This window comes from Aulonocara stuartgranti (assembly GCF_965226115.1).
Source record: "Aulonocara stuartgranti genome assembly, chromosome: 2".
NCBI classification, from domain to species: Eukaryota; Metazoa; Chordata; class Actinopteri; order Cichliformes; family Cichlidae; genus Aulonocara; species Aulonocara stuartgranti.
This window is the reverse complement of record NC_138940.1, coordinates 21,237,382-21,264,247: the sequence shown is the minus strand read 5'-3', so window position 1 is coordinate 21,264,247 and position 26,866 is coordinate 21,237,382. Positions and strand designations below refer to the sequence as shown.

At 40.1% G+C, this 26,866-nt stretch overlaps 1 protein-coding gene across 2 annotated transcripts; it reads right to left on the bottom strand.

Annotated features, from left to right (window-relative positions):
• Nucleotides 1-8,153: 8,153 nt before the first annotated feature.
• LOC309688306 (beta-1,3-galactosyltransferase 2-like) lies at nucleotides 8,154-20,233 on the bottom strand. 2 transcript variants are annotated; one of them, XM_082503936.1, is made up of 5 exons: nucleotides 20,110-20,233; nucleotides 19,665-19,841; nucleotides 11,688-11,865; nucleotides 10,476-10,712; nucleotides 8,154-10,126 (listed from the first exon to the last, which is right to left on the bottom strand). In XM_082503936.1, the coding sequence occupies exons 2-5, from the start codon at nucleotides 19,769-19,771 to the stop codon at nucleotides 9,527-9,529; spliced, it is 1,122 nt and encodes a 373-aa protein (XP_082360062.1). In that variant the 5' UTR covers nucleotides 19,772-19,841; nucleotides 20,110-20,233; the 3' UTR covers nucleotides 8,154-9,526. The 2 variants fall into 2 exon arrangements, with proteins under 2 accessions (XP_082360062.1, XP_082360063.1); XM_082503937.1 differs by lacking the exons at nucleotides 19,665-19,841; nucleotides 20,110-20,233 and adding an exon at nucleotides 15,344-15,648.
• Nucleotides 20,234-26,866: the final 6,633 nt, after the last annotated feature.

The window sequence follows — 26,866 nt, the reverse complement described above, 5'->3', positions numbered from 1 at the left end:
TAGAAAGGCTCAGTCTTATTATATACCACTAAGGGCATCCTTTCATTGTTTATGTGCACTATTTGAGATGATTGGATGGTGAGAATTTCATGGAAATATGACTTTAACATGTGGGAAATTGGCAACGTGTTCAATACTTATTTTAAAAAGTGTTTTAAATAACAAATTTCCTGGTAACTGAAATCATTTTTATGTTTGTTTATTTTGTTTTACTCATTATCCATTTTCCCTTTGGATGAAGAAAATATATTTTCATGGTAAAAAAAAAAAAGAACTAACCTGTAAAGTCCTGAGCTTTTCATATCAGCCAGCACAAAATTAATGTCAACAGTTGTTACTGTGTCAAAAGATGAGAGAAGTGAGGGAACTCCAGCCAGAGTGTGAGGACGTGGACATGTGGAGACATGCAGCCCTGGAAAGTGAGGATAAGTAACTCTGAGACCTGCAAGTCAGGTTGGCTTGCCTCTGTATTAACTTGGAATAATGCTTATTTTCCCTGCTGGATCTTCCTGATTGCAGCTACCTGTGCTGGTTTTTAGTCTATATATCGTTCTACCACCACAGCCTTATAATAATATACAAGCACACACAGATACACAAGTTATTTGCATTTTTCAAAGACAGGAGTCTTAAGCCTTTGTGTATAGGATAATTTACTTTTTTTTTTGCCTGTCCTCTTTGGCTCTTTTGCCATCAGAATTGTTGTCTAAAGGCGAAGAAAGCTGCCCAACGGATTTACTTTACCAAACTGACCATCCCAGCCTTGCCGTAATGGTCCATTTGATTCACCTTTTATTGTTTATTTTATTTTCACTTGCTGAATACGGGACAGACTTGACTGGGGGAAAGAAGGGGAGAAAGAAAGAGGGAAAGAGAAACAGCTGAGAAGAGGGACGGGGGAGAAGGGCAAAAGACAAAAACCAACAGAATGAGCAGAGAAATAAAATGCATATATCAATCACCTGGATCACCTGTTGAGAAAGAAAAAAGAAAACAAGCAGAAGAAAACGAGAGCAATAGAATAAACAACATCACGATGATATATGGGAATATGACAGTAAATACTAAATATTAAACATTATTGTGCAGCACGTAAGATCAACAGAACACAGTGTGCTTTGAGGTAGGAGCCAAAAAGGGTGTAGTTTGTGGGTGTGAGCAGCCGTGTGTACACCTGTGAGCATGGACGCGTTTGTTTTTTGTTTTTTAAAAGGTTCCTTCATGTAATGATGTGCTAGAGGGTGTGGGGGGGCCACAGCCCCGTCCACCAGGGCATGAAGCAGGTATGGAGGAGATCAAGACTCCAGACATCCAGAGGCCCTCAGAACACAAGAGACCAAGGAAGACCAACAGAGGGGCAGCCGCGCCACTGTCCCAGAAAGAGCTGAGGAGAGTCCCAGATGAGGGGTCACTCAGTAGCCGCGGAGCAGAAGCCAGGGGGAGTTGCAGTGACGTGCCCGTGAGCTCCGCCGGCAGCCAGCTGCGCCTGAGTGACCGAGCCCCAGGCCGAGAGGCCGGGGGCACCCCACCTCCGAAGTGGCCCGAGCGAGCCCCAGGCTCCAGGCCCCGATAAGGAGCCACCAAGGAGTGAGCCGGTGTGTACCTGGACGCCCATCCCCGGACACAAAGAACCGCCAACGCACCGATGTCTGAGGGCGTTTGCCACCGGCAGGGGAAGTGGTGGTGGGGGGAGATAGGCCTCCAAACCTTGGAGGGCCTGAGATGCCTCCAGAGAGGTGGCGTCTGATACCCAACCTGACATATAGATACAGACATACAGGCACACACAGATACAAACATCCATTCCCACCCTCATGCTCTCATATGCACTTACTCCACACTCAACCAACGTGGAGACAGACATAAAGAGACGCTGTACACACAATCACACTCCCCAAGCGTACTCTACGAACCGGGTCTAGGTACCTTTGCCCTTGGAGGGGGGAACTGCACCCAGACCCAGGTGGTGTTACCCTTTTCCCTGCGGTGGGGAGAAGCAGACCGCCCCGACTCCGCAGCAGCAGGGAGGCCCCACACTCCAGACCGCAGTCCTCCTCCCAGCCCCCCCCGCTCCAGCAGGCCACAGAGAACGGGGGTGAGAGAAGACTCCAAACCTCCCTCCGCCAGGCTCATATGTAGTGTTGATGCATGTGTGTTCTAAGGTGCAATTAAAACCCAGGAGGGCATGGAGCTACCTGCCAGAGAGCAGCAGGTAAGCGCATGGTCCCTCCTGCTAGCCCTCAATGTCTACGTGTATTTAAAATTGAGAGGTGGGCAACGACGCCAGGGGTGGGGTGTACACCCTGATGGTACTTTGGATTCCGTGTATCGTGCCCACCCCCAAGATCCTATATGTATGTGTTATGAGAGTGTGAGTAATGTGAATGTCTAAGTTGTGGGATAAAATTGAGGCAGAGGCAGCCAGAAGGGGACGGGGGGGGGGGGGGGGGGGGGCAGCCTCCTCTGCACCCTGGTGACCCTACTCCAAGGCCCTGCATGTGTGGGTGGTTGTGGTGGAGCGGGAAGAGGGAGGCAACTGGAGATGGGGAGGGAAGGAGGGGAGGGGCAAGTGACCCCTCCCTGGGGCCAGCTCCCCCGCTGACCCCAGTAGGCACCCCCATACTCCGCGACCCGCACTGGGCCAGCAGCGCCGCCTGGCCCCACAGAGCCCGGGACAGTCCACCCAACCCCACCACAAAGAAAACTGCACCCACCCCACCATCCACTCATCTTCCAGACTACATAAGACAATAGATAATTTACATTTTTAACCCTTCAAAATGTATGTTTTCATGTGTTTATTAAAAGTGAATCAATCAGTTAAACCAATCAAATACATTTTTTACTCCAAACTACATTTTGTTCACTCAATTACCACAAGAGAGCGCCGTTTCTTCAAGAAGCATGGCTAACCAAGAAAACAACCCTACCGAGTACTCTGTACTGAGTACACAATATACAGGACACATATTTTCAGTTCATTACAAAGTAATTTGTTTCTATACTTTATAATAATTACATAAATATAAATTTATGGATTCCCATTCATTTCAAATGGCCCTTTTGACAGGAACACCACAGATGTAACAAGGTTGATTAAAACACTCAAAATTCAATTCAGTTCAATTCAATTCAATTCAATTCAAAGTGTTTATTGTCATATGCACAAAGGAAAAAACGTAATTTCTTTGTGCAATGAAATTCTTTCTTTGCTGCTACACACCAATGCCCAGTTAGGGAAGTCGGCATTGAGCCGAGCAAGCAAACACGTTTGCCTCGAGGGCACCATGATGAATGAGAGAGGTGATCATCACTTTTATATGTTTGAGTGCATAGTGTGGAGGATGCCATAAGGCCTTGAGGCAATTAGATGTAAAACACAATATTTATCAGTGTTTTAAATTGTAAATCAGTCAGATTTGACCTGAACATGACAGGAAGGTTGGAAAGAAGGAACTGACGGTCAGTCAGAAAATTGCTAAAACTTTAAATGTGTCCACCAATGCAGTCGCAAAAACCATCAAGTGCTATGAGGAAACTGGCTCACATGAGGACGACCCAGGAAAGGAAGACCAAGAGTCACCAAGAGGAAAAATTCATCTGAGTCACCAGCCTCAGAAATTTCAAGTTAACAGCAGCTCAGATTAGAGCCCAGATAAACAATGAGTCCGAATTTTGAGATCTTTGGTTCCACCTGCTGTGCCTTTGTGCAACACAGAAAAGGTGAAGATGGTCTCTACATGCATGGTTGCCACCATGAAGCACGGAGGAGGAGGTGTGATGCTGTGGGTGTGCTTCGCTGGTGACACTGTTGGAGATTTACTCCAAATTGAAAGCATCGTCATTCATTTTGGTCTTCATTTTGGGTGTCATGGTGTTATTAATAGGGGCAATCATGGCTCAAGAGTTGGGAGTTTGCCTTGTAATCGAAAGGTTGCCGGTTCGAGCCCCGGCTCGGACAGTCTCGGTCGTTGTGTCCTTGGGCGAGACACACCTCACCCGTTGCCTGCTGGTGGTGGTCAGAGGGCCCGGTGGCGCCAGAGTCCGGCAGCCTCGCCTCTGTCAGTGCGCCCCAGGGTGGCTGTGGCTACAATGTAGCTGCCATCACCAGTGTGTGAATGTGTGGGTGGATGACTGGATGTGTAAAGCGCTTTGGGGTCCTTATGGACAAATATAAAGTGCTATACAAATACAGACCATTTACCATTTATTTGCGTACAGACATACATACACACGTTCTCTCTCTCTCTCTCTCACACACACACCAGACAGAATGTGGTTGTGGTTTCCTGTACAGACATATGTCTAGTTGAAGAAGTCAGCAGATTGCCAAGCATATGAGGGGAAGTTGAAACTAACTCAAGTATTGTAATGATTAAGGAAAAAATAAAATTAATGTATTAGAACGGCAACATCAAAGTCTTGATTTCAATCCTGTAGTGAGGAAACTCACCACTCACACCAGCGTAACCATAGCTTGGCTCCTTGTAATAATCAACCAGACACACCCTTTTCTCCATGTTGTCAATTGGGATAAAGACTCTTTACCCCACCCGACAACAACTTTTTTGGCACTACTTTACATATTCTTAGAATTGAGATCTTTATGTCACTCCAAAGAACTAAACACTCCTACTGGTAAGTATTCATCGGTTGCACAATGAGGCTTTTTTTCTGCAGGAAACCTTACTAAATCATGAGTCAGTGATTCATTTAAATACTGTCCTCCTGAAATGTTGTACTCTAAAATGTAAACTGCTACAAATACACATGTTATAAGGCCCCCTGTAAAAAATATCTGCTAATTAAATTATTTTAGTATTTCAGTAGTCTGTCGATTATTCTATGAGATCTTTGAATCATCAGATATTTTTTAAATGCTCTTATTCATGAGCAACAGTAAATGTTCAACAGAAGGCAAAAGAGAAGTCTTTTAAAATGAACTGCTCGTCGTTTATTATTTTAGAGACTGCAGTATTTGTAATTGTTTAACTGCATACATTAGTCTAAGAGAAATAAGCGGTTTTAGTGAATTTATTAAATAGATGTAATGTCGAAAACATAACTTTAAAAAGAGCTGCGTACACGCTGGTCGCGGCAGTGAGCCCAGAGAAAGACTACAGGCGAATTAACGTCGGAGCAAGTGGGCAGGACCCGAGTCAAACTTTTTTCAGCTTCCAGGTGAGCGACTACTGCGAGGAATAACGGTGATTGACATGTGACCTGGCGGTAAATACGTTAGAGGATTACCTAGGTAACCAGACCTCGGAACGCCCGCGAGCGGCCAGTCGTCGGTCAGAGTAGTCACTTACTTTCCTATTTCGTTTGGTTTCTTATTCAACCTTTTCAAGACGTTGTTGCGCTAATGTTGTCTCCCAACGAGAGATTGTAATATGTGCATAAATTTAATTAAAGTATGAAAAAAAAAAAAAGAGTAGTCACTTACAGCCGCTTACTCTGCGACACTGACGTGCAACGAGCAGTCGCTTTCAGTGCGCAGCTTAAGGCTTTAGTTGATATTAGTAGCGTTATATCTACCGGATGAGTTCGATTTGGTGTGACAGTGGTCTGAGTGTGGGTGGGTGTGCGTGTGTTTAGAGGAGGATGCAAGAATCCTGAATTAATCAACTTTCTCAGATTTTAAGCTTTGACGCGATGTTTCCTGCTGCAGAAAACAGTCACTCTGATGGTGTAGATGTTAGTAATGAATGAATAATAATAAACAAATTCACTCTCCAACCCAAAGGCCCCAGGACAGCAGCTCGGGGGTTTGCCCCATGGATATATTTCAAATTTGCCGCAGCTGGCTTGAACACATTCTATCAGAATCTCTTATCAGGTTACCCCAACTTGACAGCCCTCGCAGCAAAACTGTTGTGCATGTTCGGAACCACGTATCTTTGTGAGCAAGTTTTCTCTGTAATGAGCATAAATAAAACAAAACTGCGCTCAAGGCTCACGCACAGGCACTCGAATCACATCCTGAATTTAGCTGCTGCTTAGGATGTGAAGCCTGATATTGATGAGCTGGTGAAAGCTAAAAGATGCCAGGTATCAGGAATCAAATAAACTATGCAACCCCACTGAAAGTGCTGAATGAGACACCCTGATGTAGTTCTGTGATCTGTGATATACTGCTGTGAATCACTAAAGCACTGTGTTTGTGTGTTCTTTGTCCTCAGAATTTTCAAATAACTTGAGATGTTTTATGATCAATAGCTATGTTGTGCCTGTACTATTTTGAACATACTGTCCACAGGCTCTAGATTTATTTTTATGTTGATCATATTAAAACAAAGAAAACAATCTGAAGTTGTTGTTTTTAAGTTATATATACAATGATTTTACCAGTCCGGCCCACTTGAGAATAGACTTTTCTCCATGTGGCCCCTGAACTAAAATGAATTTGACACCCTTGGTCGAGCACAATAGTGATGGGATTTCCGGCTCTTTTTAGAGAACCGGCTCTTTCGGCTCCGAACCGGCTCTTCAGGTTGTTTTGTTGCTTTAATTAATTTATTATTAACAAAAATATAAAATTATGCACAAAAGGAATTACTAATGCAAAAAAAAGTGGTTTCATTTATATATGTCTATATATAAATATTTATGGTGGCCCTTAGAGACAAAACAAGTACAAACTCCAAAACACATTTCTAGCCTGAACTGAACTTCCAAAACAGAGCTACCTAGATCAGCGGTCCCCAACCCCCGGGCCTCGGACCGCTACCGGTCCGTGAGTCGTTTGGTACCGGGCCGCAAGAGTAGAGGCTCAGGTGTGAAATGTATGGTTTTCAGGGTTTTTCATCGGTTTTCAGCGTCATTTTGTTATCGTTTTTATTGTTAACTCTGTTTTCCTGGGTCTTTTCATGTGTGTTATGAATAAATCTTCTTTTTTTCGGTACCGGTACTAGTTTTATTTTGTTGTATTTATCCGCGACACCTTAAAGGCCGGTCTGTGAAAATATTGTCGGGCATAAACCGGTTCATCGCGCAAAAACGGTCGGGGACCGCTGACCTAGATCACTTAAATTACACAATTGAAAGCATATGTGTGTTGTTTGTGTATTTATGCACAAGCACTCATATATATTCAAATAATAAAAAAAAAAAGTTCATTTACCTGTTACGACACACCAAATCCGGTCGTTGGTACTTCCTGGCTTGTGTAGGCACTACGTAACAAAAGCTCAACACTGTCCCTAGCATCCTGGAGCACTTCTGTTGTCTTTTGTACGTGTTTTGGAGTTTTTACGTGCTTCTGAGTTTTTACGTGTTTTGAAATTTGTACGTGCTTTGTCTGTAGGGGCCATCGTAAATATACTTTTATTTATTCACTCCACATAAAATAATAAATAAATTATATAATACAAAAAACAACTATTCACATTTCAACTTTTAACTATTTAAATTTTCAGCTTTTTCCTTTTAAACAAATTTAAAGTGAAACAACACAAAACACTGCAAATCACAACACAATTAAATATAAATTAAAATATGAAAACAAAAAGAAGATGCACATTCTCTGTCATATGGGTCTGCATGAATAAACTTTCTGAATCTTTTATAATCCACAACTGATAATAGTTGTAGATGATTACTATACCTTTCTAATGTGACGTTGTTGTCCCTGCCTCTCTCTCTCCCTCCCGCTCTGTTCCTGTGCTACTGCCAGTGTAACTACCGCCCCTCCCCCCTCTTCACAGCGCAGAGTGAAGCAGAAAAAACGTGCAACAGAGAGGGTGAGCGAAAGAAAAAAAAAACCCACAGCTTGCGATAAGGAGCTGGCTCACGTCATTCACGGCTCTAAGAGCCGTTTCGTTTGCGACCGACACATCACTATAGCACAACACCTGGAGCTAAGGGGGCAAAACAATCGCATGAGTGCTGCTGTTTGACTGAGGAAGAATAAAGTAGTCGTGGTAAGCCAATCACATGACCACTTAAAGACAAAGACACTGAAGGAAACGGTTTCCAAGGCCTAATCCGTGGATCGACTTCCTCCGAGGCGTGGACGTCTATCAGCAGAGAATGTCCCTTAGTCTGTAACACAGTCAAATATATTCTCAAGTAATATTCAAGCATGCCATTCAGCGTGTTAGTACGAGCTCGGGAGCAGCTTGGGAGAACAAGAAAACAGAGACTGCTTCAGATTGTCTTCCCAAATTGACTCAACTTTATTCACAAGTATAACAGTTTATATAGAGGGTAAAATTCATGAGACAGCAGATTATCAGTTTAAACCAGTACAGACCAAGATAAGGCAGCGTCTTCCTGCCCATGGGTGAAGAAGCATCCTTTGTGTAGTGTATCAGTTCAGCTACAATTGTGATTATCTCAGCGACATATTTTCAAGGCACAAAACAAAGAGTTCTTACATTAGTAAAGGGCAAGAGGGGTGAGGGGTGGATTCCCATTCATTTTCTATGGCAGTCACTTTTGACCGGGAACGCCACAGATGTAACAAAGCTGATTAAAACACTCAAAATTCAACGAAAGCGGTGCTCATCGCTTTTATATGTTCAAGTGCATAGTGTGGAGGATGTTGTAAGGCCTTGAGGCAACCAGATGTAAAACACAATATTTATCAGTCTTTAGTTTGTAAATCAATCAGATTTGACCTGAACACGACAATAAAACAAATACAAATGCAACAAACTGTGACAGCATCATCGTCACTGCCGCTTTATATAAATAAGACTTTATTTACAGATGTGCGCCTAAATAGGTTTCTATCCTTAGTTGGCGACAACTGAGTACTACGTAGTCATGGAACAAATGACACGTCAATGTAAAAAATTTGCCTTTTTTATAATGTGAGGTTAGCGTGTGTGACCTGAGTAAAAATCAATCAAATATTACGGGAGTGGCTTCGGTACCAGGACGGTCCTGCCTATACCAGGTTTAGTACCAATCGGACTGACTGTAATTTTGACCCATAAAGTGCCCATTCCAGAAACACAGATACAGTTTGTAATTCTGCGTCTGTACAGCACCACAGTGCATTTTAAATAAATCAGTCGAGGTGTGATTGAAGCACAAACTTTCAGCTTTAACTTAAGTTGAAGTGGGTACTTCAATCATATCAGGTTTCTCAGATTTAGAGTCTGCCGTGGTTGTGTGCACAGGCCAAATTGGAAAAATTTAATATGGTGTTTAGCGCTGCTGCCTGACAGCAACATTATCATTATTAATACTGTGTGAGTTGCCCTGCATATGACAAATTGTCTCAGGGTGTTTAATCCACTGAAACACAAACAGCATTGTTCTAATAATGTATATCCTACTACAGTAAACGTTTTTGGAAAAAGAATTATGAGGTGAATAAAACCTCAGCATGTATCAAAATGTGCAGAGTAATTGAATGGGGACAGTGTAAACATCTTAATCCCTCCCTGCGCTTTTGTAAAATTTACATTCTTCATTGTGGACCAGTAAGCTAACAGCGGACATAAAGATCATATTGAATCATTAAAATGATTAAAATAGAAAAACTCTTCATCGCACTGTAGTAAGAAGCAGGTGTTTAACATCCACTTTGTGCTTGAATTTGATAAGATTTCCATACGTCCAAAAGCTGGTTAGAGCTGTGCAGCAATGTTGTTATGACAGAAGTCCAGTAACAGTTGTCCGTGTCTGATGGCTTCCAAATCATAAACATATCATTACGAGGAGGATCTGTCAGTGGAATACCCAGATGTTTCATGCACAGTCCCACATACACATCTTCAATGTAAAGAGCTCTGACATGCTGAGCAGCCTCCAGTATCTTCCTGGTTAAATCCAGAGAGAACACATAGCCCAGTCCAATGGCATAAGTTGGATAGACTGACTCGGGGAAGGTGGAAAACGGCAAAAACCATTTAGAGTTTTGGTCTCGAAGAACAGGAGCAAACCTTACCACGTTTCCTGTCATGTAGAGATGTTGAGGGGCCTTTAAAAGCATCCCGACAAGGTTGTGCACATTGAGGAACGTGTCGCTATCAACCTTCATGGCATAGGAGGTCTGGGGGCAATGGGTGCTGAGCCATTCAAACATAAGCATTGTTTTGATGGTGAGGTTATGGTAGCTGTCCAAGAAGTCACTCTGGAGAATGTCACGATGGTCCCGGCTTTCACGTAACAGCTGAGAAAGTGAAATTGAAAGCATCATTTAATAAATTAATAATTAGTAATGATTCTTCAGTTAACTCACTCATTGATACAGCAAACATGATACATGTTTGGTAGAGTGGTCTGAAAAGACTAAATCAGATCAAGCCACATCGAAATCTTATAAGTAAAGGAAGTTGTGTTTGTACTGGATTTTCTTTGGCTGCTTGGAATCTGATCCTTCTTTCCTTCCTCTGCTTCGACTCTCTTGTGACTTTTCTAAATCATCTGGTGTAGCTCATTCACCCTGTACTATGTATTCCTGATAATAACAAGAAGGGAAATGTGTGGAAAGTTTACTACAATGGACTGAAGCCACTCACTTGTTCTTCAATGGTCTCTGCTCCATTTTCCTCTCTGGACTGTCCCAGTATGAAGTAGTGGCTGACCACTTTGCCCTGCACCGTTGTTACATTCCCCCACGTGCTGCGGATCATGTGACGAGCCTCTCTGTTGTGGGGTGCAACCGGGATCATTAGAACCAGGAATGGGCTTTCCTCCCGACATCTGTTCAGTTCATCCAATATGAAATGGTACTCGTGTGGGTACGCCACAGTGTACTGCAAGGAATAATGAGACTGAGATCTGTGCAAGCAGAGAAGGCTGGTGATTTTTGTGCATTGTACTTGATAATACTAGATTCATATTTTCTATTTGAATTTTGCATCTTTTCTAAAATGAGCTTCAGAATGAGAGATAAAATATGTATGTTTTTAAAAAAGAAAGAAAAAAATTAAAGTTAATCTTCTCTTGTCCAGATCTGACTTGGCTGTTTGTGCTGTCTGTGAAAACTAGTATAGCAAATGTACATAACACAGTCAGCGTTATTTAAGTTTTCTGTATTAGATGGGAGGAGCTGTTAAAATAGGTCATGTAAAGCAGGAAATCAAAGCAAACCAGGGCCACAAACCAATACTGACAAAACCCACTCTATGTTGAAAATACAGAAACCAAGTCTCTGATGTTACAGCTGAATAAAATGACAACCCTTCATTACAAACTTCCCATATTTCTTCTCTGTTCTCTTGTTCAGCTTCAATTTTGTCACCTCAGTTCTTCTGAAGTGACGAGGAAACTAAGAAGTTGTGACTGAGGCGAGGCCGACCTCAGCATAGAGCTTGTACTTCTCAAACTCTAGTGCAGGATCCTTTCCTAGCAGACAGGTGCTCTTCCATCTTCCATGCTATAAATTTTGTTTGACCACCCCATTTCAGAAAATTAGAGAACCCTGAGCTGCCACTAATAAAACATATACTATGTGTTTAATTAGCTAAAAGAAATCGTTGATACGTCACAGTCATAATAATTATGAACATGTATTTCTTCAAATATTTTAAATATAAATGGATAAAATGAGATGAAGAACATCACGGTAACACGACTACATCATGATGACTTTAACTTAACTAGTTAACTAGTTTCAGTTCAGAAAAACATCGAACAACCAACTGATCACTTTTGTGACTAATTTGTGGAGATAATATTGTTAGTGTTGCCTTTGCACAGATTATATGGAGGCCAGTGAATGTACTTACCTCGTCAACTAGAGGAGGTACACTGTCGTGAGAGGTACTTGAGTTTGGGGTGGATGTCCTTGGGTTTAAACACCATGATTCTTGGAAAACGGAGCTGTAGATCACTAAAGTCCCGACCATGATCAAAGCCGCCACATACCACAAGCATCTTCTAAATTTTATCCACGGAGTCCTTTCACTGCAAAGAAGTTAAAGTGATTAGTATTTATCAGCACTGCAGAAGCACTTAAGAGTATCCAGGGCAGTTCATTTGTTCTGCATTTTGTCATGTTACAGCTGATTCCAAAATGAATTACATTCATTTATGTTTTTGATTTTTTAATAAATTTGCATGTACTTGGGGTACTGTGTGTACAATTTTGAGGTGAAACATGATTTCCATCCATTTTGGAATGAGGCTGACACAATGTGGAACAAGTGAAGGGCTGCGGTGAAGCTCACTGTTGCTGGGCTGAAATGAGAAAGCACTTTGACTTTTGCTTTCACATCAGACACATGCCACCACTCTAAGAGTCACAATGTTTTTCCACCCTGTGGCACTGCTGTGTGCGCTTTATTGTGGACTTAACACAAGTTAACTAAGAATTTCTGCTAAACTCTATCAAATTCTACAAATTACAATAATTGAACTGAATTGAGAAAAAAGCTTAAACATACCTTAAGTTTTTTTTTTTTCAGGTTATTTAACAGAGTGTGTGGTACTTAAAAAAAACCTCACTTCCTGTTCTCAAGTCAGGGCTCTAACACATGGAAATATGCATATGCATGTTTATCTATTCCCAATATTGTTACAACGACACAATTGTACACAATTCACATGTGACCCACCCGTCACCACACAGCTGACAACAAGCCACATAAACTAATTACACTATTTTGTTTTTTACTTGAATTTTATAGTTTCAGATTTAGAGATAAAATATTGATATATATATATTGTTAGGGATTTTTTTAAAAAAAAATAAAGAAACAAACAAAAAAACAACAAAAAAAGAAAAGTTAATCCTTTCTCATGCAGATTTGACTTGGGTATTTATGCAGTTTGTGAAAATCGGTATACCAAATGTACATAATGCATAGTCATTTCACTTAATTAGGACCTGTAAAGGAAGAACCAAAACCAGACACAACAATAAATACTGACAAAACAGAGGTTTCTACATTGCTAAAGGCAGAACAGAAAAGAAACCCAACTTCTTAAGGCAGGAACCAAAACTTTCTCTGATGTTATAGCCTATAAAACGGCAACCCCAGAATCATAACTCCATTTTCATTCTCACAATTACTTTTTGTCAGCAGATTAGACATGTGACCAACCCATCTCCAGACTGGTGACAACAAGCCACCTAAATAATATCTGGTCGTAAGCTAACATTAATGCAGCTAATTTCAGTATCGAATGTCCTAAAAATGAGACTTCCCCTTCGACAAACATTTTAATTGTATTCTCATTTCATGAGAGTTTATTCACAAAGTGTCCAAGTCAGTTTAACAGACTCATTGACTTTGATGTTGTTTTACATCCTCCTCTAGAGTAGATAGACTTGGACACCCTGCATATTGACAGCTGAGGTAAACAGGTGATTGACAGCCTACACTCACAACAGGTCATAGGGCGATTTTGAGGTAAAAATATTAAAATATTATTTAACTGACACATATCCTGCTTTTACTCCTGATTTATTTCCAAATGTTGAAATCATTCAAATATGTTTAAATTTAGATGGCACCCCATAACAGTCAACGTGTATAAAGACAGTGTGTCTTGCAAACATCACATTTTATTTGTTTGATATCTGTTGGCTGACTAAACTGTGTTTCTCTTACAGTGGTCACCAAAGCTAAGATTATGCAATGCAGTTGGGAAGGCTAAGAAAACAGATCTGACTGCAATCTGTAATCCACTGACATCTGACAGTGAGATTTTACACACTGTAGCTTCAAGCACAATCAAATTGTGTCTAGATTCAGATGAATTTCTTTTGTGCAAATTAAAAAATATTGTAATTACATTTAAAAAAACAAAAAAACTGTCTTATTTATTGGGACATCAATTTTAGGATGCTTCCTTTAATTGCATGATATAACTAAAAGTTATCCTTTAAGCACTGAGTGAAGTCCTTGTCATTTGTTAGTCTTTTCTGTGTATGGCAGTCAGATAACCACAACACTTGCAACTTCCTTGTAGACTTGGGTTTTGTGACCACAACTATTTTAAAGTTTCCTGTTTGTAATGTAGAACCAGATGACGCATCAACACATTTTCATTTGAAAGTTATCTATACATTTCTGAATATAATTCTTTAATGTTATATGAAGCCCCAGTGTGTCTCAAGAATAACTTATATTATTTGGGAGTTTGCAAGAAGTCATCAACAGCAGCTCAAACAGTCTTATGAGTCTTAGGCTATAAAATCTTGATAACTACCAGGTTTAGTGTACTAAATGGGGAACATCAACAAGCTTGCAATAGCAGAGTTACAACAACCAAAAATTGAGGAAGTTACTGTAAGTGCACAAAATATATAGGTATGTGCCACCTGCTAATGTCCCTAAAGGCATTTATTCAGTAGTTAATCAGCAGAATGAAAGCAATGTAAAAAGACTAATGTGACACCCTGACTACTCCTCACATTTAGCTCTGAAGTGGATAGAAACAAAAAGTCATCTGCAGATGTATTTTGGACTTTTCAGGCTAGTCAGTTTTAGTTTATAACTGAAACTAAGGTTATGTGGTTTAGCAGTGTCTCACTGTCACACCTCATTGCTGACAAGTACTGGACGAGTACATATTTATGAAAACAAGAATTCATTCCTACATAGAACCACTGCTCAGTTAAAGAAAACGTATTTGCTAAAATCCAGAAAAGGTTAACAACTGTATATCGTTTATCATCTTTATCACTTATGTCTTTTCATATAACTAGCAACAAAAACAAACAAGTACACAGCAACAGACAATACAGCATTTCCGTTACATGTCGTGTGGCTCCTTCAAATGAGAAATTATAACAGCTAAACACAATTTGAAGGGATCGTTTTTAAACGCGTTCTAGCCTTTCCATTCGAATCATTAATCTGCATTTTATAAAGACAACCAGAGACATGGTACAGTGTTCTTTTACAATATTTGGTTTACAGTGTTTGTATTACAGTCTTTGGACAGCTTGTGCATGACAAAATTAACTGGGGAGCAAATGTTTAAAAACATGTTTAAATATATCACTTACAAAACAGGTAAAAAACATATTTTATATTTTTTTTATAAAAATAAAAAAGGTAACAAAATGAAAAAAAGACAAATTCGATAAATGTTAAAAGTAAATAAACATAATGCAGTAGTTTTAAATAACATTATTACTAGAATATTATTATAAAAAGAGTTTCAAGGCATTGAAGCAACAGCAGCTACAGAATGACTTTTGCCTTTGCTGCTGTTTGCTATCAAAGCCTCAGCAAAGATTACAGTCAGTAATTAAAAATGATATATTTATACATTGCTACTCAAGATGTAATAAGTCTAACTAATCCATGTCATAGCTGGACATAATTTCCTATAAGTAAAACATTTTCCATTTTAGGACCACAGTGTGCCTACAGTCTGTTTCACATTTTTATGTCAATATATTTGAAGTAAAACAAAGAATTAGACTTACCCTTTGGAAATGGGGAGCTCTGACATTTTCGGGAGGTGAAGAATGGATTATTTGATCAACTTCAGTAACTTATGTAAATGCAGAAGTTGGCAAATGAGCTCTTCGTGTTGATCTGCCTGTGTGGTTTGTGTTGCACAAATGGGTCATGACACACTGTGAGCACCCTTAGACAGATTCTGCTCTGATGTCATGTCCTGACAACTCTTGATTATCTGTGGATATGCTTTTAGTGTTTGTGCGTGTTTAGGCACAACATGACTTAACATGCTGTGCATTCCTACCAGTTTGAGTACATATTGCCCCACTGCAAAAGCAAAACAAATGAGATCTCATATTTTTAAATAGGTTTCTCAAGCAAATGAAAGTTGATTTAAAAACAAAAATTATTCACAGGGACAGTGCCAGTCTACTTTAAACATACAATAGTAAGACAGATCCTTCAAAGCTCTGACTAATCTCTACCCTTCAATTTCTATCTAAAGGACTGGAGAAAGTGGTTTTCAGCATAGAAGTGTCATGATTGTTTGTATGAAACTGTTTGGCAAAACTAAATGCTAGACACTAAACACTAGGAGCATGGAACGCGAAAGCCGAAACATGAAACCTGAAACATCAGGCGGGAGAAGAACTGGTTAAAAAAGCTGCAGCACCTCTGTTAACAACAGAGGAACAAACAGCTCCTCCCCCATTGCATCTATTTCTCAGTTGACACAGCCACACACACGCCATCTGCTCTGTCAAGCCAACATTTTCACCTCCCCCGTCCATTTTTTTAGATGTCAAACAGAAAAATCAGAGACAGAGGCAGGTCAGGACAAAGCAAGGATAGCGGTGGAAACTGATACAACTGCAGCAGGGTTGCACACTGAGTGTGAGACTGCACTGAAAGGAAAAAAAAAAACCCCCAATAAAAACAAGGTGGTGTGTTTGCAGTTGTGCGCCATAAACCTCCTCAGGCAGGACTAAATGGCAAAATTGCAAATTGCTCCTGTACCTACAGAGACAGGAATGCATGCACCATGTATTATGGGGCCTGACACAATGTATGAAAGGCAAATTTTGACAAAAAAATCCACAACATTGCTGCTCAAACATTTTTATTGGGTTGAAACAGGTCATGCGGTCTCAACCTACAAACTTGGCGAACCTGATAAACCATTTTACAAAGGACTGGTCACCCCACATATTTCAGTGGCTAAACCACACACAGGGAAATGGGGGCCTTTGGGCAATTTGCAGTTAAGTGTGACACAGACTGGGAGCCATTCCCAGGCTGCACTGGTATACAGTGTTTACCATTGCTGGGGTCATATGTGTCTTTGCTAAACTGTACAACCCTGGCAACAAAAGCAGCACACTTAACGGGGCAAAACCAAAACTGACAACCTTTTAAAGTTACGCTAACCGGGGCAGAGGGTACTTGCTGAAATCCCAGAAATCCTCAGTAAATAAGGTGGTTCTTCCCTGAGCGTGTGTCAAACCAACACACCTTTATAAATGATTTGTCACCAAAAGTATTTTTCTGTAAATCTCTGTTATCTAACCCTGATAACAGTTCTGTTGCTCGCAATAAATCAATTTATGAAATAAAACATACTGAGAAAATATTGCTATGTTTATTGGAATAAGCACACAGGTTTCCAGCTACTTCGGGCTCAGCTAGCTTTGGTTTTGCTCACTGCCCTAAAAATCGTTCGGTTAATTAAGTTCTCTAGGAGCTTGTGCCATCAGGTTTATTCTACACACTGTCAAGCAAAACTAGAAGCTAGTATAGAAGAAATTCCCCTCTCGCCCCTGGGAGCGGTCTTTAAGTTCAGATCCTCTTGTGACAACAATACTTTCAGAGGAAAACACAATGAGATGGATAACAACAAAATAATATCTATAAAATAACATCCGCACTCTTGGTCTTTATCCTTCAAGTTCAGGTCCTCTACCAGAGGCCTGGGAGCTCTAGTAGATGGTCCTGCGCAATATATTTGCTGTTCCTAGGACTGCACTCTTCTGGACAGAGATCTCGAGTGTTATTCCTGGGATCTGCTGGAGCCACTCGCCTAGCTTGGGGGTCACTGCACCGAGGGCTCCGATTACCACGGGGACCACTGTTACCTTCACCCTCCACATCTTCTCGAGCTCTTCTCTGAGCCCTTGGTACTTCTCTAGCTTCCCGTGTTCCTTCTTTCTGATATTGCTGTCATTCAGTATCGCTACATCTCTCACCACAACCGTCTTCCTCTGCTTGTCCACCACTACAATGTCTGGCTGGTTAGCCATCATCAGTTTGTCCGTCTGTATATGGAAGTCCCACAGTCCCACATTGAAAAACCCAGACAGATAAGAGATAAGCCTGATGTATTAGCAGAAAAATAAAGCATTTTGTAAACTACAATGTGGTAGTGTAGCATAAACAGGAGGGAAATTATAGAAAGGATCAATAAACACATTCTGAAATGTAAGCTATTCAGCACTTTTCAGTAATCTGAAGAAATCTCTCTCTCGCTCTAACCTGTCCTCATCTGTCCTCAGACCTTGTTGTGGCTCCTCTGCTATCCCATATGGAAAAGAAATAGAAAAAACTTATAAAAGACTTGCATCAGATGTGGCCTACTTCATATAGTGAATCATATAAGGCTCATATGATTTACTCATGGAAGTGGCCACTTTCATATATTGTTTTAGTATCCAAAACATACAAGTTTCATTTATATAATTTTTCTAGGGATCTTATATCTGTTTTCACTCTTGTATGCTTTTCACACAAGACAGATACAAACTTTATATCTTTATATAAGATTTATATAAGATTTATATATATCTTTTCCATATGGGATCAGTTATCCAAAGCACAGTTAAAATCATGTACTAACTAGTACATCATGTAGTTAACTGTTTCTCAGTAAGAGTATCACACACATATCTGTTTCAAGGATAACATTGGAAAAAGCGAAACTGGCAGTGTTGCCTCGGAAAGCACTCGCGCAGACGTTCAGTGTTTATGCCATTGCTTCCCTGCAAGTAAAATAAATGTTTATTAAGGCTGTTGTGTTTTTAACATGTTTTAATACTTTGTATCTTGTTCTATTTAATCTGAACAAGCCCCTAAAAACAGTCAGTGATCACTGTCGGCCTCTCTCGGTTTTTATCACCATTGTTCATTTTAAAGCGCAGTTTTTAAACCCTTACAAGGTGGAGATGAGCAGGGGAGAGTAGTGGTGGTGGAGGCAAATAGAGAACACGAGAAAGGAAAAAATGTGAAAGAGAAAATAAAAATATAACTGATAGCTGATACTACTGCTTATCTTTTCCCCCACTTTCTTCTATCCAAATCAGCAGAGAAGTGATAAAAAGAAAGATGATCTTTCAGTCTTGATGATTGCAGCACCCAGCAGCACAGCATAGGTGTTGTGGGGGAAAAAAGCAGTGATCATTTCGATGTAAACTATGTATCATTTATTGGATGTGACTGTTACTGATTATCTTGTTCAATATAGCGAACGGCTCTTGGGGGATTTGCACATGGCGTCACATGCAAAATCTTAACTGACTGTCAGACACTCAGACTGAGTGTCTTTTTATTTATTTATTTATTTTTTACTGCAAATGAGTTAAAGTGTTATTGATCTTCTAAATAGCACTTAGCTGTCCACTGCTGGATCAACTGAGAAACATTTTGCCTCTTCCTATCTCAGGATAATGTGGGTGTACTTGTAATAATGGAGTCATAAGATTACCAAGAAAATAAGCTTCTGTTAGGAATGTTACCACAAACTGAATAAGTATTACTGTAATGAGACAGAATATGTAGCCTTATTCAATAAAGTGAAACCCAAACTACTCTTCACATGTAACCCAGAATGGAAACGGATGCATATTATTTGTACCCTTAGGTCCATAAGTTGTTGTCACTTAATGTCAGATACTTACACAGTATTACATACATTTACATACAAACATTACATTAAAATACATTTAAAAAAATGTTATTACACAAATAGTTCACAACAAGAAAAAAAACATGAAGTAGATCTATTTGAAGTCAAAAATAAAGGCACATAAGTCAGTAGTTTTACTAATATTATTACTTTGTTGTAAAATGAAGGGTTTGTAGGCATCATAGCATATCCGAGTAAATATTACGGTCACTATATAAGGGGGTATTATATTTGTGCACTGCTACTCAACCCATTAACTGGCTGTAATATGCCCTGCTATGGAGTGAATCATCCAGACAAGCTTTCCATTTAAAAACCACAGTGAGCCTTCAGCCTGTGCTATACTTTCACATTAGCATGTTTGAAATTAAAGGAAAAATTAGACCTACCCTTTGGAAACTGTGTTCTCCGGCATTTTCAGCAGGTGAAGAATGATTTCTGGTATAAGCTTTGGTACAAGACAAGATCGGAATAATTCCTTTTTATTCTGTAGCATTGCGCTTGTAGAGGCTCAGACCAGACATACTTCCTCATTGAGACCAGAGGCTCAGACCAGCCACAGACCACTGTGAAGAAATATCAGTGGCATTGTAATGAGCTGTAAAGATCAACTTTACCAGATATGTCTGGATACGAGCTGGAGCATTTCTTTTTACATAGATTTACAGACACCTTGTCTTTTTTTAAATTTTGACTGATTGCTATCTAAAGCAAATATGGAAGATACATCATGAAGAAAAATACAAGAATAATAAAACCTTTAAAACTGCTTCATAAACAGTCACAAATAAAAGCTCTTAATTAAATAAACAGTGGAATCGATGGAATACCTACCTCCCAACCCTCCGACTTTTTTTTGTTCTGCAATTGCTGAATTGATGTAAGTTCAATCAGATAAATCCAAGGAAGGAAATCCCAGAAAGCTGATTCTGTTCATCTGGCTGTTGCATTTCAGTAGTAGTGACTTCTTCTGTTTTCTGGTGAGACGGAACAAATGAACAGAATCATCTTTCTGTGAGTTGAGCAGTGTTTCACAATAAGAGTTTGTCCCACTGATTAGACTCGACGAGACTTTTAATGTGAAAAAACTTTATTGCAAACAAAAGAAAAAGCTAGCTAGCTCATAAGATTAAGTGCACCCCCCACCCCCCATTTAAATCAACAATTAAACTAAAAGATAAAAAAACTTATAGTGCTTCACCATAGAATCCATATTTAGCTATACTTTCATGCAGCACTGTATTCTATGCACATACAATTGGCTCGTGCTCATGACTGATTTAGAACAACATTTTAATCTAACGTGCCATTCTGTGCATCTGGGGAGGAAGCTGAATACCTGAAGAAAGCCGCACAGGCACAACGATTAGTGTAAAGTACACACAGAAAGGCCACAGCTGGGTTTCAGCTTCAGTACATGAAAGGAACTAATGCGTGAGAAAAACTGATGCTCACATTTCTATTACAGTTTTTGCTCGTTGCTTGAACACTATAAACCCATGCTTATACTAAAGTAACACAACTTGAAGCTTTTGTTACCATACCTCAAACACATGTACCCATACCTTAAACAAAAGTGCTGCTTTGCACTCTGGTTGCAATTATGCAACACACTTACTCCTTTATGCAACACACATGGTCCTGCATACTACACTCTATTTCATACATAAGACACTTCGTTCAAAAATGAAATTTCAGGGTGCCATTTGGAAAACCCATGTATCAAAAATACAAAACACATCGGGTAATTGCAACCACTCAAATACACACCTGAAGGCACTTACTTGCAAAACTGAACACCAATTAGCCAACTACAAAAAGCCCTCAGTTCAGCCAATTCAAGAACTCTGCAAGCATGGATGGAGGGAGAACAAGAGGAAGAGGAGGTCGTCATCGAGGCCATGCACGGACCCATATTTCTGATGATATAAGAGCAACTTTGGTGGACCTTGTCATCAACCATGGCCTGACTATGAGGGAAGCTGGGCAGAGAGTCCACCCACATCTAAGCCGCTTCACAGTGGCATCTGTAATACAGTTTTTTCTGAATGCTGAAACCCTAACTGTGATTCCTGTAGCACAATCTCTAAAACTATTCAGACTTATAGCAAAACCACTCACTGAGTTTGCAAAACTAAAAGCACAAAAACTGCTTTGCACTCAGTTTGCAATTTTGTAACACACACTTTGCAAAACTGTAGGCACAATTCACTGCACAACACTCAATTACCAAATTTCCAACACAGTCCTAGCAAAAGTATACACATGTATGGCTATCATTAACACTAATTTGCCAACTGTCTGGCACACTTTCACATGTCAAAACTTTCTTAGATAATTAGTTCACTTTGCAATCAGCCTAAGCACTATAATACAGGGAAGCTCTGTGTGCGGAGTACAATGGAGGGAGCAGAAAGAGTGAGAAGTAGAGGAGGCCGAGGAAGAGGACGTGGAGGTGAAGAAGTAGGATGAAGAGGACGACAAGGACAAGGAGGAGCAAGAGGAAGACGAGGAGGGGGGAGAGGAAGATGAGGAGGGGGGAGAGGAAGGGTAGGAAGAGTAAGAAATAGAATTGCTGATGACATCAGAGCTACAATAGTGGACCATGTAATCAACCGTGGAATGACCCTGAGGGTAGCTGGCCAACGGGTCCAGCCTAACTCGAGCCGCTACACTGTAGCAAGTACCATAGGGACATCTTGAAATGAGAATCGGTTAGTACAGTCACTTCGCACAAAGATTTGTAGCACTGCCATAAGCCAATGAGAAACACACCAATACCATTGATGTAAAAATACTGAAATTGTTACTTTACAGAATTGCTAGATGACCAGATGCTGGGGGCAGAGGAAGCATGTTCACTGCAGACCAAGTAACCCATATAGTCATTATGGCGATTGCAAATAATCCTATACTTGGAAATAAACACTTGTGTTTGTTTTGATGTGTTTCAAGTACACCAGTACTTGAAGTTTGGATCCCTCTATGCTTATGGATCTATGACAGAAGTATGAGCTCAAACTGACATAGCCTACCTTGTGCACAGAGAAAGCAAAAGCCAGATGTGTTTTGTATTCATACCATCAGTGTGCAGTTGGTGCATTGTGTGCTTAGTAGATGATGGCTTGTGTGTACTGTTTGATACGGAAACACCATTTTTACGAAGGTGTGAAGAGTTAATCTAGCTGTGTTTGCTTTTGCAAGAGAACTACAATGTTTTGATGATTGGGTGACAGGTTTTCTTATTTGTGTGAAGAGTTTTGCAAAATTAGCCAATGGTTACAAAAAATGTGCTTACAGTTTTTTCTGATTGCTTAAGCACATTTTTTGTAACTATTGGCTAATTTTGCAAAACTCTTCACACAAATAAGAAAACCTGTCACCCAATCATCAAAACATTGTAGTTCTCTTGCAAAAGCAAACACAGCTAGATTAACTCTTCACACCTTCGTAAAAATAGTGTTTCCGTATCAAACAGTACACACAAGCCATCATCTACTAAGCACACAATGCGCCAACTGCACACCGATGGTATGAATACAAAACACATCTGGCGTTTGCTTTCTCTGTGCACAAGGTAGGCTATGTCAGTTTGAGCTCATACTTCTGTCATAGATCCATAAGCATAGAGGGATCCAAACTTCAAATACTGGTGTTTATTCAAACACATCCAAACAAACACAAGTGTTTATTTCCAAGTATAGGATTATTTGCAATCGCCATAATGACTATATGGGTTACGTGGTCTGCAGTGAACATGCTTCCTCTGCCCCCTCCTCGTCTTCCTCTTGCTCCTCCTTGTCCTTGTCGTCCTCTTCATCCTACTTCTTCACCTCCACGTCCTCTTCCTCGGCCTCCTCTACTTCTCACTCTTTCTGCTCCCTCCATTGTACTCCGCACACACAGCTTACCTGTATTATAGTGCTTAGGCTGATTGCAAAGTGAACGAATTATCTAAGAAAGTTTTCACATGTGAAAGTGTGCCAGACAGTTGGCAAATTAGTGTTAATGATAGCCATACATGTGTATACTTTTGCTAGGAGTGTGTTGGAAATTTGGAAATTGAGTGTTGTGCAGTGAATTGTGCCTACAGTTTTGCAAAGTGTGTGTTACAAAATTGCAAACTGAGTGCAAAGCAGTTTTTGTGCTTTTAGTTTTGCACACTCAGTGAGTGGTTTTGCTATAAGTCTGACTAGTTTTAGAAATTGTGCTACAGGATTCACAGTTAGTGTTTAGGCATTCGGTAAAAACTGTAAGCAATCAGAAAAAACTGTAAGAAAATTCCGACTAGAAAACAGGTCTGTCTTCATCTCACTGCCTTCTACTCTACTCAGATGGTTTTTATAGTACTGTTCTACAGTTACCATATCAAGTGTACAGGGTATTGCAGGGTGCTAATGCTCCTTTTGCAGCCAAAGTGGTAGTTTCTGTGAAACATACCATGATTACTTATATTGAAGTACAGTGTTGTACAGTGGATGATACAGTATATACAGTAAAGTACTGTAAGAAAAATAAGCAAACCAATGACAATATGTGGTTGTATTTCTCTAGAATGACTCGAAGACCTTCTGGGGGAGGACGCCAACGCCTGTTCACACAACGGCAGGAACTTGCCGTTGTGGACCTAGTGAGGGCAGACAATGCTATCCGTCTCCACCAGCTACGAAAGCAAATACTTGCAGACAGGCAAGTGTTCAACAACATAAACCATGTGAGCATCACCACCATCAGACGCATCTTGGGAAAACACAGCATCACCATGAAGCAACTCTACAGAGTACCATTTGAGAGGAACAGTGACAGGGTCAAAGGACTTCGAGCTGAATATGTACCATATCAGTACCACATGAATACATTCTGAGAGCTACACAGGTACCCGTGTGATGGGGTGAGGGTTCTGTATGTGTAGCACTGTAGTACAGTAATATGTTCTCTCTTTTTTTTTTTTTTTTTTTACAGAGAATCTTGGCCATGGATGGAGCTGCACAGCCTCATGAATTCATTTTCATTGATGAAGCTGGATTCGACCTGTGCAAAACAAGACGACGGGGTCGTAATGTAATTGGCCAAAGGGCAATTGTGCACGTTCCAGGGCAGCGCGGGGGAAATATCACATTGTGTGCCGCCATAAGCCTTCGACGGCTTCTGCATCATCATGCAAAACTAGGTCCATACAATAGCCAACATATACTCACATTTCTAGATCTCCATGATATAGTTGTACAGAATAGACCAGATCAGCCCAGGTTTGTGGTGATATGGGATAATGTCAGTTTCCATCGGGCTGCTCTGGTCCAGGCCTGGTTCTCCAACCACAGTCAACTTGAAGTGGTATGCTTGCCCCCTTACTCACCATTTTTAAACCCTATAGAGGAATTTTTTTCGGCTTGGAGATGGCGTGTATATGACCGCCAACTACATGCCTGCATGCCTCTTCTGCAGGCAATGGAACAGGCCTGCGGCGACATTCAGGTGACAGCAATCCATGGATGGTTTTGACATGGAAGAGGATATTTTCCCCGGTGCCTAGCGGGAGAAGACATTGCTTGCGATGTTGATGAGGTCCTGTGGCCAGACCCCAACAGACGGCGGGATCCATGAGCCCACGTATGCACAATTGTCATGATTTTTTGTTTACAGTATAGTGTTTTTTCTATTACTGTATTATGGGTTGTTTTTTTTTTGTTTTTTTTTTGCTTTATCTGAATTCTTGGTACTGCAATGTACAATATTGAGTAGGCCTATTTGCTTTTTTGGTTGTTTGCAAATGTGTCTCCTGAAAATATGCCTTCTGAATGAACAATGGAAATCAAAGACTGCAGTGCTTTATATAAAGTAGACTAGTGTGTTCCCCCTGCTCTGTAGGTGTTTGCATATGATGCAAGTATGTGTCATTTTGTCAACAGAGTTACATTTTGACAAAGGAATGTTAGGTTTTGATAGCAGAGTTTAGGTTTTGAGAGTAGAGTTTCAATTTGGTGCAGATGTGAATGGTATATTTCCCAGTGTTGTGTCATGTTTACTTGTGTTTAGGGTTTTGGCACAATGAGCAAAGTTTTGCAAAATGTGTTCAGGCAACGGGCAAAAACTGTAATTAGAAGCTGATAGCAGCTTCAAGTTTTAGACTGTAATTCTTTTTAAGTACGAGTATGAAGGAGGGTCACATATTTAATACTGCCTGGGATTTTAGCGGCATTATTAAAAGAGAATTGTCATGCTTTCTAATTCTGCAATCACACTGTCCGTTACAGTTTCAGTGATGTGTGCAGTCATGATAAAAAAAGTGCAACCTCTTTCAGTTCTAAGTTTTTATGTATCAGGACAAATAAATAGTAATGTCGTCTGTTTCTTGGCAGTTACTAAAAACGGAACCTTAGCTGAACAACAACATAGAGTTTATACGCTGTGTCATTTATCAGACAGAAATGAAGCCAAAATTCAGAAGCAGTTTTACTGATATGCTAAAGCGTGGCCAAAATGCATTTCCTTTAACAGTGATGATAATGTCTGAGGTTGTCTGCCATGTGGGATGCTTGAGAAATAGATTTGTAACGCAGTCAGCTTGAAAAATAAGGAAGTATGTAAATTTGTCAGACAAGTTCTTGCCTATACTAAATAAAGCTGATACATTACTGCTCTTATGTACATTGAATTCCAGCAGTTCACGGTGCTGATTTCTGACTTACATAAGTAAGTTAGCTTTAGGTAGAAATTAAGAATATATACTTTTTACTAGCTTCGTTTGCTAGCATTTGCTAGCTTTTACTGTTGGTTACTACATGGAGAAAATAAAAGCTTAGTTATTGTCAGAGTGAAAGCAGGTGAATAACAACAAAGGAAACAATGGAATGTCACCAGTATGAAGAACAGTGCACCAAATTGTGCTGAGTCTGCTGAAAGAAGTAGCCACTTGTGTGTGAGCGTGCACTGTAGCCCACTTCAAACTTGAATCAAATTCGAATGCTCACCTACATCAATGTTTTGAGTCTGGCTTGACAGTAAAGACTAGCTATCCTTACAGATACTCAGAGAGAGCTGTGAAACATATTGTTTGTGCCATTTTGAGTGAAAAGTCAATACATTTGAATCCTGTTTACAAGAGGTAAACTCCATGCATATAACTCCTCTGCACTCCAGCCGAAACTGTAAATAAAGTATCTAAATAAAGTAAAGTATGATAAATAAAGTATCATATTTGAAACTAAGGTTTGAATCCTGACTTAAATCTGACTTCTGAAACAATTTCTGTGTTGAACTTTATTGCTGTTGATAATAAATAATAACTGTGACTTCTTACTGTTAGCTGTCATGTCAAACAAGGTAGTATTTTTATTGTCTTTGTCTCTTAATATTGCATTTTATTTTGTTTGCATTGTTCCAGATGTGACAGGAATGTGCATCATTGTTCTGGGAGGCCTCCTTGTTCTTCGGAGTGATGACCTCCATAATGTCTCCAACACTGGTACGTTTTTACTGTTGCATTTCAAAGGGGAACAGAGTTGTGGTGAAATTTCCTTTTGATTTGCGGGTTTTATTCACTTCCAATTATGATACCTCTTAGCCCCCAAGTGATTATATGTATGCTAGA